The 12,635-nt window shown below is 31.4% G+C and overlaps 1 protein-coding gene and 1 pseudogene across 4 annotated transcripts; one reads left to right on the top strand and one right to left on the bottom strand.

Moving 5' to 3' along the window:
* The first annotated feature begins 255 nt into the window (after nucleotides 1-255).
* LOC120176364 lies at nucleotides 256-1,291 on the top strand (annotated as a pseudogene).
* Nucleotides 1,292-5,195: 3,904 nt separating this feature from the next.
* Nucleotides 5,196-10,206, bottom strand: LOC120176341. Of its 4 annotated transcripts, none has more exons than XM_039182784.1 (6): nucleotides 8,399-10,206; nucleotides 8,227-8,316; nucleotides 6,671-6,776; nucleotides 6,432-6,592; nucleotides 6,002-6,297; nucleotides 5,197-5,578 (listed from the first exon to the last, which is right to left on the bottom strand). In XM_039182784.1, the coding sequence occupies exons 1-5, from the start codon at nucleotides 8,846-8,848 to the stop codon at nucleotides 6,238-6,240; spliced, it is 867 nt and encodes a 288-aa protein (XP_039038715.1). In that variant the 5' UTR covers nucleotides 8,849-10,206; the 3' UTR covers nucleotides 5,197-5,578; nucleotides 6,002-6,237. The 4 variants fall into 4 exon arrangements, with proteins under 4 accessions (XP_039038714.1, XP_039038715.1, XP_039038713.1 ...); XM_039182782.1 differs by having other exon boundaries at nucleotides 5,200-5,578; nucleotides 6,432-6,776; nucleotides 8,399-9,180; nucleotides 9,389-10,206; XM_039182783.1 differs by having other exon boundaries at nucleotides 5,196-5,578; nucleotides 6,432-6,776; nucleotides 8,417-10,206.
* Between the last annotated feature and the right edge of the window lie 2,429 nt (nucleotides 10,207-12,635).

A 12,635-nucleotide genomic window follows, 5' to 3' on the forward strand; every position in this document is an offset into this window, starting at 1 on the left:
GCAGGCCAATTCATTTGTAGATTTGTAACCATTTATGAAATAAATTGCCACAGGAATTAAAACTATCACATATATTAAAATATATTTAAGCTCATTTTCAAGTATAATATTATTAGGTTGTATTCATTTTTTTTAAATATAGTTATGAGTTTAATTACACATAATAATTTTTAATTATTTATTTTTTTAACATAAGGGTCCACATTTAGTGTGTAATATGCACTATATAAAGCCGGCAGTGTGAACAAGAAATGTGCACCAGTAATTGACGTTTCAGGAGGAGGAAAAAAGTCTAGAAATTTTATTCAAAGCCTTGAATTTGTAAAGCAAGAGAAATGGTGAAAACGAGTCCAAGATTTTATGGGTTACTGTTCCCAACAATGGTGTTTTTAGGTTTATTCCTTTGTGTAACAGGTAAAAGAAAAGTTTTATTCAACAATCTTCAATCCATTTTGTCTCAACTTTGTCTTTAATGTTAATGACTGAGCTACTATGTATGTTGCAGAGGGCAGCGATATTGGCATTTGCTATGGTTTGAACGGCGACAATCTTCCATCTCCGGCGGATGTAATTAATCTTTACAAATCATCTAAAGTACTGAACGTCAGGTTGTATCAGCCTTACCCTGAAGTGCTCGAAGCATTACAGGGATCGGGGATATTCGTCGCGATGGGATCGAGAAATGAGGACATACCGAACTTCGCTGCCGATCAAAGTGCAGCCAATGACTGGGTTAACACCAACATTGTCCCTTACAAGGACGATGTTGATTTCAAATGGATCATCATCGGCAATGAAGTCATCCCGGGACAACTGGGCGCTTCTGTTCCTGGTGCCATGAACAACATCATAAATGCTATTGCCTCGGTCGGGCTACAAATTACTGTCACAACTGTGATATCGGGGAGTGCGTTAGGTGCCTCGTATCCCCCTTCATCAGGCGCTTATACAGACGATTCGGTGCCGATTATGACCGGTGTGGCGACCATTCTGTCTCAACTTAACGCACCTCTCATGGCCAATGTGTACCCTTACTTCGCCTACGCTCATGTTTCAGCCGAATTTGCCTTGTTCGAGTCAACCTCACCGGTGGTGATCGATCAAGGCTTAGACTACTACAACCTCTTCGACGCCATGGTCGATGCTCACAATTCTGCCCTTGAGAAGATCAACTTTGGCGGTGTAAGTATGGCCATAGCTGAAACCTGAAACCGGATGGCCGAAATTGCCTTATTTTGTTTTCTTATGTGTAAAAATATTTAGTATTTTATTCGGCGTGAATATGCATTAAAGTAAAAGTTTAACAGAAAACTGACAAATTATGAAGTTTTATTAAATACACCATTCATGGAACGTGGTGTCTTAAATGATATATTAAAATTTGTCTTAACAGGATTTTATGCAATTAATTCATAGATATCAAATTATTAATTTTATTTGTTATTGGTTTTTGCGAGTAGGGCTGCAAAATTACTTGTGCGCTCATGGGAAGACACCACAAAGTTTTAAGATAAACTACACTATATTTATTACTGAAATTTATTTTCTCTTATTTCACTCATTATACTTTTAATTTTTTAATTACTCACCAAACTTTTGAATTACTCGTGTTTTGATCATTCTAAATTATTTAATTATTATTCTATGACATGGTATTTTATTATTATTTAATATAAAAATAATTTAAAATAAATAATAAAATAATATCTTTAACATTAACCCTTTATCTTCTTCATCTCAAACCCCACTGACGACTGTAGTCCCTTCTCATCATCGTCGATTACCGTCAACCTTTGAAACTAACAACCGTTTGATACCAAATTGTATCGAGAGGCTTGTTTTGACACGTTGAACTTGAGTTTGAATCTAGTGGTTGTTTCGCTAGAAAATGTCCAAAAACCCATGAATCTCGATGGAAACATTTTTGTTTCCTCACTTTTGATCTCAGATTCGAGGACTTTGGAGCATATTTCGACATAATGGAGGTCAGATTTGAGCTTAGGGGTTGAGGCAAAGCAACTCATGAAATATGAGACTGAATGACCACCATCGACGACGGTTGACAGTGGTAGACATTTTAGTTTTCTTACCTTTGATCATATTCGAAGCATGTTCAAATAAAATGGATGTTGGATTCAGACACAAAGGAGTCAAGACGAAGTGGCCAATGAAATCTGGGATCGAACGGGCACCATCTACAACCATTGACGATGACATCCAACATCGACGAACAACGAAAGACCATTTTATGTTTTTATTTTATATTTTAAATTATTTTTATATTAAATAATAATAAAAGTATCACATCATACCAAAATAATAATAAAATAATTTAGAGTGGTCAAAATAGGAGCAATTCAAAAATTTAGTGAATAAACTAAAAAAATTAAAAGTGTAATGAGTAACATAAGAAAGCGTAAAGTTCAGTGAGAAATTATGTATTTTACCAAGTTTTTAAAAGCCCATAATGAACACCAAACACTATTTGTAGAATAGGATTATTATAACTCTGATAGTTAAATCAATTCAAATCTAGTTCAGAGTTGAAATAGAGTTTGAGTTTCAATTTCATCTAGATTCAAAATTTCAATTTTATAATTTATTTAATTCAAGCAAATATTAAACCGAGCAAGCTTGAGTTATTTTTATTTAACTATATTTATTTTAAATTCATCTTCAAAATTTATGATTATTTTTATGATTCGAACAAATATTCTCTCCTTTGAAATACTGTACAAATTTATTAATAGAAAATTGTTTACTATGAAAATGAATGTTTAAATTATATCGTATTTCAAAGTAGTGTTTAAATTTTTTCGGTCAATTCAGATGTTTAACGTTATAAAGTTTACTACTTCCCACTTTTGGTGTCTCTACTGTAACGATCATTAAAAAAATTCGTTAAGTGACACATGTCGCATTTAGGTAATTTTGAAATTTTTATTTTAAAAAGAAATTTAAAAATATTATTATATTTATAAAAAAAAACCATAATTTCTCTTAAATTACCAAAAAAACTCCACCAATCCTAAATTCTTAACCTTAATCCTAACATTACCTCCTTTTTCGGTCACGTCACTGCCGCCAACATCGTCCTTACCATCTCCATAGTCAAACGTCACCATCCTTAAAGTCAATTGATTGTTGAGATCGCATGGTGTTACGATTTGCAGTGTTGGATTCACATGGTTCGTCGTCTCGATTTCTAGTGATTTTTCGTTGAGTTATTAGTTGTTTAGTGGAGGAGTGATCAGGTGGAGGTTCGACGGTAATAAAGTGAAACAGTCTATGTGAATTTAGGAGTTGAAAATAGGGTTTTCAAAGATTTTTAATTTTAAAAAATATTTTTAAAATATAATTTTATTTTGGGTTAACTACATGGATGATAACTTATCTTTGTGTTTTGTCCACTTTTGGTCACTGATTTCAAAAAACATAAGATATAATCACTTTTGTTTTTACTTAATTAAGATATGACCACTTTCATTTTTATTTAATTAAGATGTGGTCACTCTCGAGTTAACTGACATTAATAGCAGTTAAATATTTTTTAATATAATCATACATTTGGTCCATGTTATTACATATTCTCTTAATTTAGTCATACTTTTAATAAATTAAAATAAATTTAATCATCCAATCGAACGATGCCACATGTCATGCCAGTAAGGTTGTTCAAAAATATCAGACCCGATTGAGCTGACCCGTCGACCCACTGACCCTGTTAAAAAATATCATGTATTTATAATAAAAATACTCGATTTTCCCAAGTCGGGTACCCTACCAGGTTTCTAGGTCGAGCATGGGTTACAAAATATTGGTTAACCGAGTACCGTCCGACCCGGTACCCAATTTATTATATATTTTTTATTTTTATTTTTATTTTATATTAAATTTTTATTCATAATCCTCATATTATTTCACTCTAACATTCTAAAATCTTAATTTCTTAAATTTTAACACCATAATGCTCTAAATTCTTAATTTATTAAATTATTTCATATTAACATTATATATTATTTTTAAAATATTTATTTTAACTTCAAAACATTTGAAATTTAATTATATTTATTTTTTTCTAAATTTTAATAAATTTTATTTCAATTATGTAATTTATATTTTTAAACTTTATGTGTGGATTATATATATTATAGACTTTTAAATTTTAGAATTTTTTATATAATTTTTTTAAAAATAATATAATTTAAATAAAAATTAAAAAAATATGAACCGGATATCCGTGACCCGAATTATATATAATATAATTTTATATATATTAACTTAAAATATTTTTATATTAACTTATTAAATATATTTTACTATTAACTTAATTTAAAAATATTTTATTTATAATTTATTTTAATTTATTAAAAGTGTGACTAAATTGAGAGAATATGAAACTAATAGGGACCAAATGTGTGAATATATTAAAATATTTAATTGTTGTTAACCTCAACTAGCTCGGGTGACCAAATCTTGTTTAAATAAAAACATAAGTGACCATATCTTATGTATTTTAAAATCAATGACCAAAAGTGGACGAAACCCAAAGATAAGTGATCAATTGTGTAGTTAACCCTTTTATTTTTATTTTAAATAAACTTTTTAAAATTATATAATTGTAACGCTATCACTTGAATGTTTTAACAACCATTACAATTAAACCTAAAGTGATAAGTTCATAACGTTAGACACCTAAATTGATTGAAAAAAGAAAATAGATGCTACTCTAAAAAAGCGATATAATTTGAACACTTTTTTTAATATTAAGTAATAGAAAATTATTGTAATTCTTATACTCAACTTCAAACTTGATTATTTATATTTAATTTCAAAATCATAGTTTTCAAAACTAAATAAAAAATCCATGTATGATATCGCCGCATTTCTGTTGGGCAGCCTGAGAAACACTAATTATGCATAATGTTATGAACATTTGTACGGGCTCGTCTGGGTCTAAACAAATCTGTCTTGAACTAAAAACTAAAGTACCATAAGTCTGCCTGATGCCTATTATGTGCCTTGTTGGGAAAGATCAATGAAACCAATGTTTCACTGGCCACATACTAGGAACCATTCAGTAAAATACACTAAAACATCGGCTAAATGAAAACGAAAAAGCTAACATGAAAAATGAATATGTAAGATGAACCGAACTAAAAATGGAACCTTTGATTTGATTGTTTTTCCTTAATGAAAAATAGAGCAAAATTGAACCCTCTTGAAAGGAAAGAACGAAAACGCCCCTTTTCCCAGCAAACCTTAGAAAGAATAAACAAAACTATACCCTTTTCCTGTCAAACTTGTCAAGTTTCTTTCCAACAGAAGGCATAAAAAGAGAGAGAACGTGAGGGGGGAAAAAAGGAGGGGGGAGGCTAATCATCTGCAATTAAAAAATTGGAACGTCTTTGGATTTACTGTGCAATGACATAAAACAAAATCAAGCTTCAGATTTGGAGTCGAGTGGGATTGATTCAGAAGAAGCTCCATTCAACTTGGTCGCAAAAGATTCAGCCAGCTTTGACAGAATGCCATTGCAGAGTTCCATTGACGGCCTCAGTTTCATATACTGCAAAAACTAAATTAATAACCACGATAAGCAAATGACTTAAGAATTATTTCTTAACTACTTATTTTATATATTGTGTACCATTCCCTGCTTTTAAACAATGAAAAGGCTAACAAGTAGCTCCATATAAACCATCCAATTGATATAAGGAAAAAATAGAACATATTCCATTATGTTTACCATCCAATAGATAAATCATGACCAGCTCCACATAATCCATCCAATGGCCATAAAGAAAAAACATATTCCGTTATGTCTGACCATCCAATAGACAGATCATGACCAGCTTTATATAATTTTTGGTATATATGCTTCATGGTTCATTAGGAACAATAATACTAGGGAACAAATCAAAGTAACTTCCATGAAAAAATCATTGAAAAAAATCTGTTATATAAGTTAAGGAACAGCAAAATAGAAGATGCATCTTACCTCCTGGTAAAAATAATTGATCTCCTCCTCTGTAAGGCCTTCATCCTCAGTGGAGTTTTCTTCCCAGCCAAGAGACTGAAGGAATGCAATCTCTTCTTCCTCTGAATGAACCATAGCAGTGGAGTTAAAATCCTTTTCGTTATCATTAGAAAATCTTTGAGGCTGTTGACAGACATCACCATTGCTAGTTGATGCAGTACCTTTCCTATTAGCATGAGCTGTAACAGACGCACCAACTATTTCCTTTGTAACTTCGGATTTTTCTGTGGTAGAACATGAAATATGAGGGTCTGAATCTGAGAGACCAGCAGAAGAGTTAGATGGGGTCTTCTTCTTCAGGAGATTAAAAAAAATCATTTCGGCTCTGCGTTTGAGCCAAAGAAGGCCTTTTTTCCGCATTGAACCCAGCTATTGGATCCAAGGGACCTACCTTGGGCTCCCCAACAGAAAGCTTCGAGTTATTTGAGTTTATTGCGGCAGCCGATGGAACAGGAGCAATGGCACATTGGCTAGTAATAACTCTGCAGTTTGCAATTGTTGTAGGAATGGCAGTGTCTTTTTTAGTAGGTGATGAGCCCCCATTCTCCCATCCTGGTTTGAGAACCAAAAGCTTACCAGATGTCTTCTGCATATCAGACTTGAAATGTATACTATGAGGAGATTGATTACCATTATGAATAAAAGAAGGCTGCTGCTGCCCACTCTTCACAGCCATATTCACATCACTTGTTCTTGATGCTAGTTTGGCTTTTGATTTATCCACTGAATAGAGAACCTGGTCAGAAATTAGGTAATTATTACCTGATACTTTTGAATATCTATTACCTGGAATATATAATTAACTATTAATGAGTGGTTCTTTTATACATGCAGTAGATGGGTAATGCAAGGAAGCACTTTAGGGCCACTTCATGAGCAGACAGCTTATTAGCTAACTATTGTTAATCTTAGCATTTAAATTTCAGTGAAAATGTACAAAAGCAGCACAACTCTGTACCAGAATAGTCAGATGATAAACAGAAGTCCTCATGGACTTCAAACCATCCAGCGTAAACAAAACCAGCGTTGGAAAAGACAAGAGTTGCTTAGGTGATGGATGAATAGGTCTAGAATAACCTTTATTCTATTTAAATTCTAATCCGTCAAGAAGATAGTGATAGGCACCTTGAAAAGTTATATTGTTCATCAATTGACTGTATTTAATTGATAGTATCCATTAAACAAATTGCATTGGAGCCTTATCCAAAGAGCAAAACAAAAGATCTAGCTTGGCATTCTGATGTAGGCGCTTTATCCATTTTACAATATTTACTATTTCAGTTTCATTTTATAATATATATATTAATTATTAAACATGTGACACATGGCTAGGGATGTTATGTACTTTTAGGGTTAAAATCTAGGGTTAGATTATAACTTTGCTTGCAAGAAAGGAAGCCTATATAAACAAGTTTTAGGCTTTACAGCCAAGATAATTATTATTATATTTTTCTTTGAATTAATAGAGAAATAGAGGTTTAACAGCCCTAAGTTTCATAACGTTCCAGCCTCTTTCTTAATCATCTGTTCAGTCTTATTTATTTTAGTTGTTGCTGTTTCCCCCCCCCCCCTTAAACTACATCACCTTCAGATCTTCTATGGCTAAGGAATGACATAAAATGAAGAACACAAATTCAGGTTTTGATACAACTTAATCTTTCTATTGGTGCACCTAACCGAAAGACAAAGACTAGCATTGGATCTCAAAGAGAAATAAAAACTAGTAAGCAAGAGCAAAATCTTATATTGAGAGGATGAAAAGCATAAAGAAACAAGACATAAGTGATTGCAAGTCAGAAAATACAAAAATGGTCACAAACCTAAAACAGTAATTGTTTTCATCAAGCCATTGTCAATGTGAATTAGTATGACCAACAAAAAGAACATGCATCTTTTTTATCAAAATTTTGGTAATATTGCCATATAGACAACTTGTTCAAAGAAGGATATAATCCAGCACATAAGTACCAAAATAAAGTTTTTGTATAACATAGAAATCCTAAATGCAGATAGCAGGAAATAGATATAAAGAAATATTAAGTATACAATGTCTGATCAATATAAATAATGTACAGGAAGGCAGAAGCAAGAGGGACGAGAACCAAAATTGTCTAATACGAGTAAAACTACAAATTAAACAGCACTAGCGAACTATATTTTTCTGAAAGCGAAGGCAAATAGCTTACCGAACCCTTAGGCATTGAAGGTGTCACTGGTATTAGTTGCCTTGATTGCTTAATGGCCAGCTCCTCACACCTTTGAGTATTGACAGATAACTGTATCGGATTCAATTGTCTAGTTAATAACATATATAGGTTATAATTTATACATGCAATAAGAACTGTATGAGCCTGTTACCTGGGAAGCAGTATGTACTCGTGAAGGAGCTTTAGCTAATGCTACTGCCATATTAAGAGCAGATGTGGCACTTGGAATCCCAGAAACTGGGGTGGAAACAGTTAGGGGGGCAGGAAAGGAACATGTGCTACTACTTCCAACCACAGTAGGTGATTCTGCCAGAGCTGAGGTCCATCCTTCCCCATCAATCAAAGCTGAATTGCCAACAGATAAACACTTAGAAACTGAGCTCAAACCAGGAGATGTAACTCTAGAAATCTCAGGCACTGATTGCCTCTCTTCTATTCCAAGAGAGGGAAAATCTTTCCGAAATGCATCCTTCTGGATGCTACTCCCAATAGAACCCCCAGAAACCAGACCTTTGTCATTGTCATTGTTACTAATACTGCTGTCTCTTGAGTCCACTGCAGTCCTTTGAGGCAAAGGGTCAGCCTGTTTCCTAGAGACCATAGAACGAGACTGCCGAAATGTATCAATCTCCACCCTAGAGGTGGGTATACCTCCTAATTTCTCAACACTACTCGCTAAACTACTTTCTAAAGGGTCAGAAGAATCACGGTCCCAACGAACACCAAAATTTAACCTCTCCTTATGCCATTCTCAATCCTTATCACGATGACTCCTACTAATACTACTATAAGCATGCCTTGAAGAACCATTACTAGAACTCCTCCATAAATTCAAGGAAGATGCCCGATTCAAAAATGCAAAACTAAGGGAATCAAAATCACCAATATTCCCAGAGCTTCTACTTCTCCTATGATGTGGCGATGAAGAAACATCTAATATAACAACAAGAATGGAGTCATTATATATTCCCATAAAATATTACAGAAGTTCCTACTATGACAACTACTCGGTATTAATGCAATAAAAAAGACATGCCATAAAAATGGAAAGAAAGTGCATAATAGGAGATACAGGTTCAACAGTAACATTGTAATCAAGTACAAATATAAGAAGAAACGTAATTGGTATTTACAAGCGTACCTGAGAGAGAAGAGGAGGAATCAGATTGGTGGGCTGCATTGCCACTCCCGCTAATAGTGCCCGTATTTCTCAACCATTCTGGAACTAATTCTGGTTCACTTCTTTCCATAATGGAAACTGAACATGATAATCAGAGGGGAAAACCTTCTTCCACCTTCGTAAAACCCTAACCCACCAAATTATTTTTAATTCGTAGACAAGTCACAAACTCTTAACCCAGTCGCTTGTCATTCAACTCAGGATTTAATACGTTGTTCAACAAATGGAAAGAAGAATTGTTTGATTAAAAGGAGCAGAATTTTAACACAAATGTAAAACCACTAAAATAAAGAGCTTATATTTTAGTTAACTCTCTCCCTTTATCACCATCGACTCTCATATTGCTGATTTTCTGGACTCAAATAACCCTCATAATTTCCAATAAATTAAAAAAAACCAAGATAACAGCACATTCTCATAAAGCAGTACAAATAGGAAAATAATTCTAAAATAACAATAAATTTGGACTAAGATTGAGAACCCTGGATTAAAATTTCAAAAATAAGTTCCCAAACGCCAGAGTTTGAACCGAATGGGGTAAAGAAGAAACTTTTCTAGACAAAATGACGAGGGTAGATGAAAGAAACGGGAAAGTCCTAACCCTAGCCTCCGCTACGATTTTGGCAATTGTCTAATTAACGTAACCGTTTTTCAAATAACAGTCATCCCAATCCAAATAACGCGTTTAATTTTCCGGGAAAAAATGACAAAGAAAACGAGAGAGAGTTCCAGTGGGAGTGAAAGTGAAGCAGAAAAGTAAAAAATTGCCTTTTTTTTTCTTTTTTGGAATCCCACAAAATAAATTAGGGTTTTTTTTTTCTTTAGTTTGTTTCAAGACGGTGGCGCAAATTTCCCGCTGTGTGTTTCTTTTCTTGTTCTATTAAAATAATATATTATTTTAAATTATTTTTCCATATTATTAACTATAATATTACTCCTACATATAATTCTTATTCTCTAATTATTCAATTCAAAATTATCAGTAATAATTTTAAATTTATTAAGTTAAATTAATTTGAGCACTAATTATATTCAGATAATTTTTAAAATTATTATAATAAATTTAAAGTTATGCTCTGACAAAAATACATTGTCATCTAGTATTAATAATTTCGCTATTTTAATATAATTTAATTTTCTACATTATCTCATAATTTGAATTTATTTTATTTCAGTTTTAAATAGTTACAACTGATGTGAATATATTTTTATGTTATCCAACATTAATTATTTTTATTTCAAATTAAACTATCTTATTTTAATTCATTTCAAAGGGAAAAACAAAATTATTCAAAAATAGAAAACTGAGACCAGATATTGAAATTCAAATTTTTGACTACCATTAATATATTTTTAAATCTTTCCAAGTTTCATAAAAATATTACATAGTGGGTTTTATGACCAGAGTTGAAGCTTCTTGTATTGAAACTGAAAAACAAAAAAAAATATGTACTTTTTGACCGGCTTACATTGAAATGATCATAGTGATAAACCGCGGCTTATTTTCACTACAAATATCTATCGGAATTTTAAATTATAGTTGAATCGATCACGGAAAGAAAAAACTTCAGCTCCATAGGGTAAATTATACCATTGATCAGTCAACTATTTAACCCTTTTACTTTAACCACTAATTTTTAATTTTGTCAATTAGATCACTTAACTAGTTAATTTTTTTCAATCAAGCCGCTTGCCTAGGGGTGTAAATGAACAGAGCGTTTGGTGAACTGTTCACCGTTCATATAATATTCGTTTATGTTCATTTGTTAAGTTAACAAATGAACATGAACAAAAAATTTATGTTCATTTAATAAACGAACGAACACGAATAGATGTGTGTTCGATTCGTTTATGTTCACGAACAAGCTCATTTATGAGCTCGTTTATCAATTAGTTCATTTATGTTCATGAACAAACTTGTTTACCCGATTCACTTTTTCCTTATATTTTTTTACACTTTAAATATTGGTGAAGATAAGGATTAAATAGTACACATAATAAAAATTGTATTTTAGACTATGAATTTTAAAGAGTTTAAGCACCAGTGGTGTAATTTTATCATTTTTTAGATTGCAAATGAAATTAAAAATTGAATATATAAACGAACGATAAACAAACGCTAAAAAATGCTAATCGAACTTGTTCAAGGACACGTTCGTGAATATACAAATGACACATTCGCGGACATTAAATGAACATGTTCGTGAACAATAAATAAACGGACATTCAATCTCGTTTCATTTACACCCCTATGCTTGCAATTAATAGTTGACAAAATGCTGACGTGGATGTTAACGAATTCCATTAATTTAATGATGTTAACGAAATTGGTATAATTTTACATTTATCTTCAATACTTATACATTCTATTATTTTGATCCTAATTTAATGTGTCACCGTCATATTGGATGGAAAATTAGAAATAAAAGGGATAAGCAAAGGGAGGGCAGGATTTGAACCTGCGTCATATGGGTATGAATCAAGGCCCAAAGAACTAGGATAAACTCAGTGCTAGGCTGTATAATGCAGAATTTAATTTACATATTGTAACAAAAAGATAGCAAAAGGAAAAGAAAGTTTAAAAAAGAAGTAATAATTTTAATATTTTTAATAATCTCATGTATATATTTTTAATTCAATTTGTTTTTATAAACAATTATATGAAATTATTTGATAAATTATTTTTATAAACAATTATATGAAATTATTTGATAAATGTAACAATCTTTTTTTGGGTAAACTACATGTGTAGTACTTAAACTATCTCTTTTGTTCTGTTTTAGTACCTAAACTTTAAAATTTTTCAAAACCATACCTAAAGTTTACTTTTTGTTTCATTTTAGTACCCCACCTTAAAAATTTAGGTACTAAAATGAAACAAAAAGTAAACATTAGGTATGATTTTGAAAAAATTGAAAGTTTAGGTACTAAAATGGAACAAAAGTGATAGTCTAGGTACTAAACATGTAGTTTACCCTATTTTTATATATAACCATTATAAATTTTTTAACTTGAGTTAATTTTTTACTAATAATTTCATATATATATATATATCATTTTATTTAAAAAATAAATTATTTGATAAATTTAACAATAATTTATATATATATATATATATATATATATATATATATCATCAATTTAAATTGTTTAACTTAAGTAATAATTTTAAAAAATTTATTAATAATTTCATATATATAATCATTAA

This window comes from Hibiscus syriacus, unplaced genomic scaffold, assembly GCF_006381635.1.
Source record: "Hibiscus syriacus cultivar Baekdansim isolate YM2019G1 unplaced genomic scaffold, ASM638163v2 tig00112236_pilon, whole genome shotgun sequence".
NCBI classification, from domain to species: Eukaryota; Viridiplantae; Streptophyta; class Magnoliopsida; order Malvales; family Malvaceae; genus Hibiscus; species Hibiscus syriacus.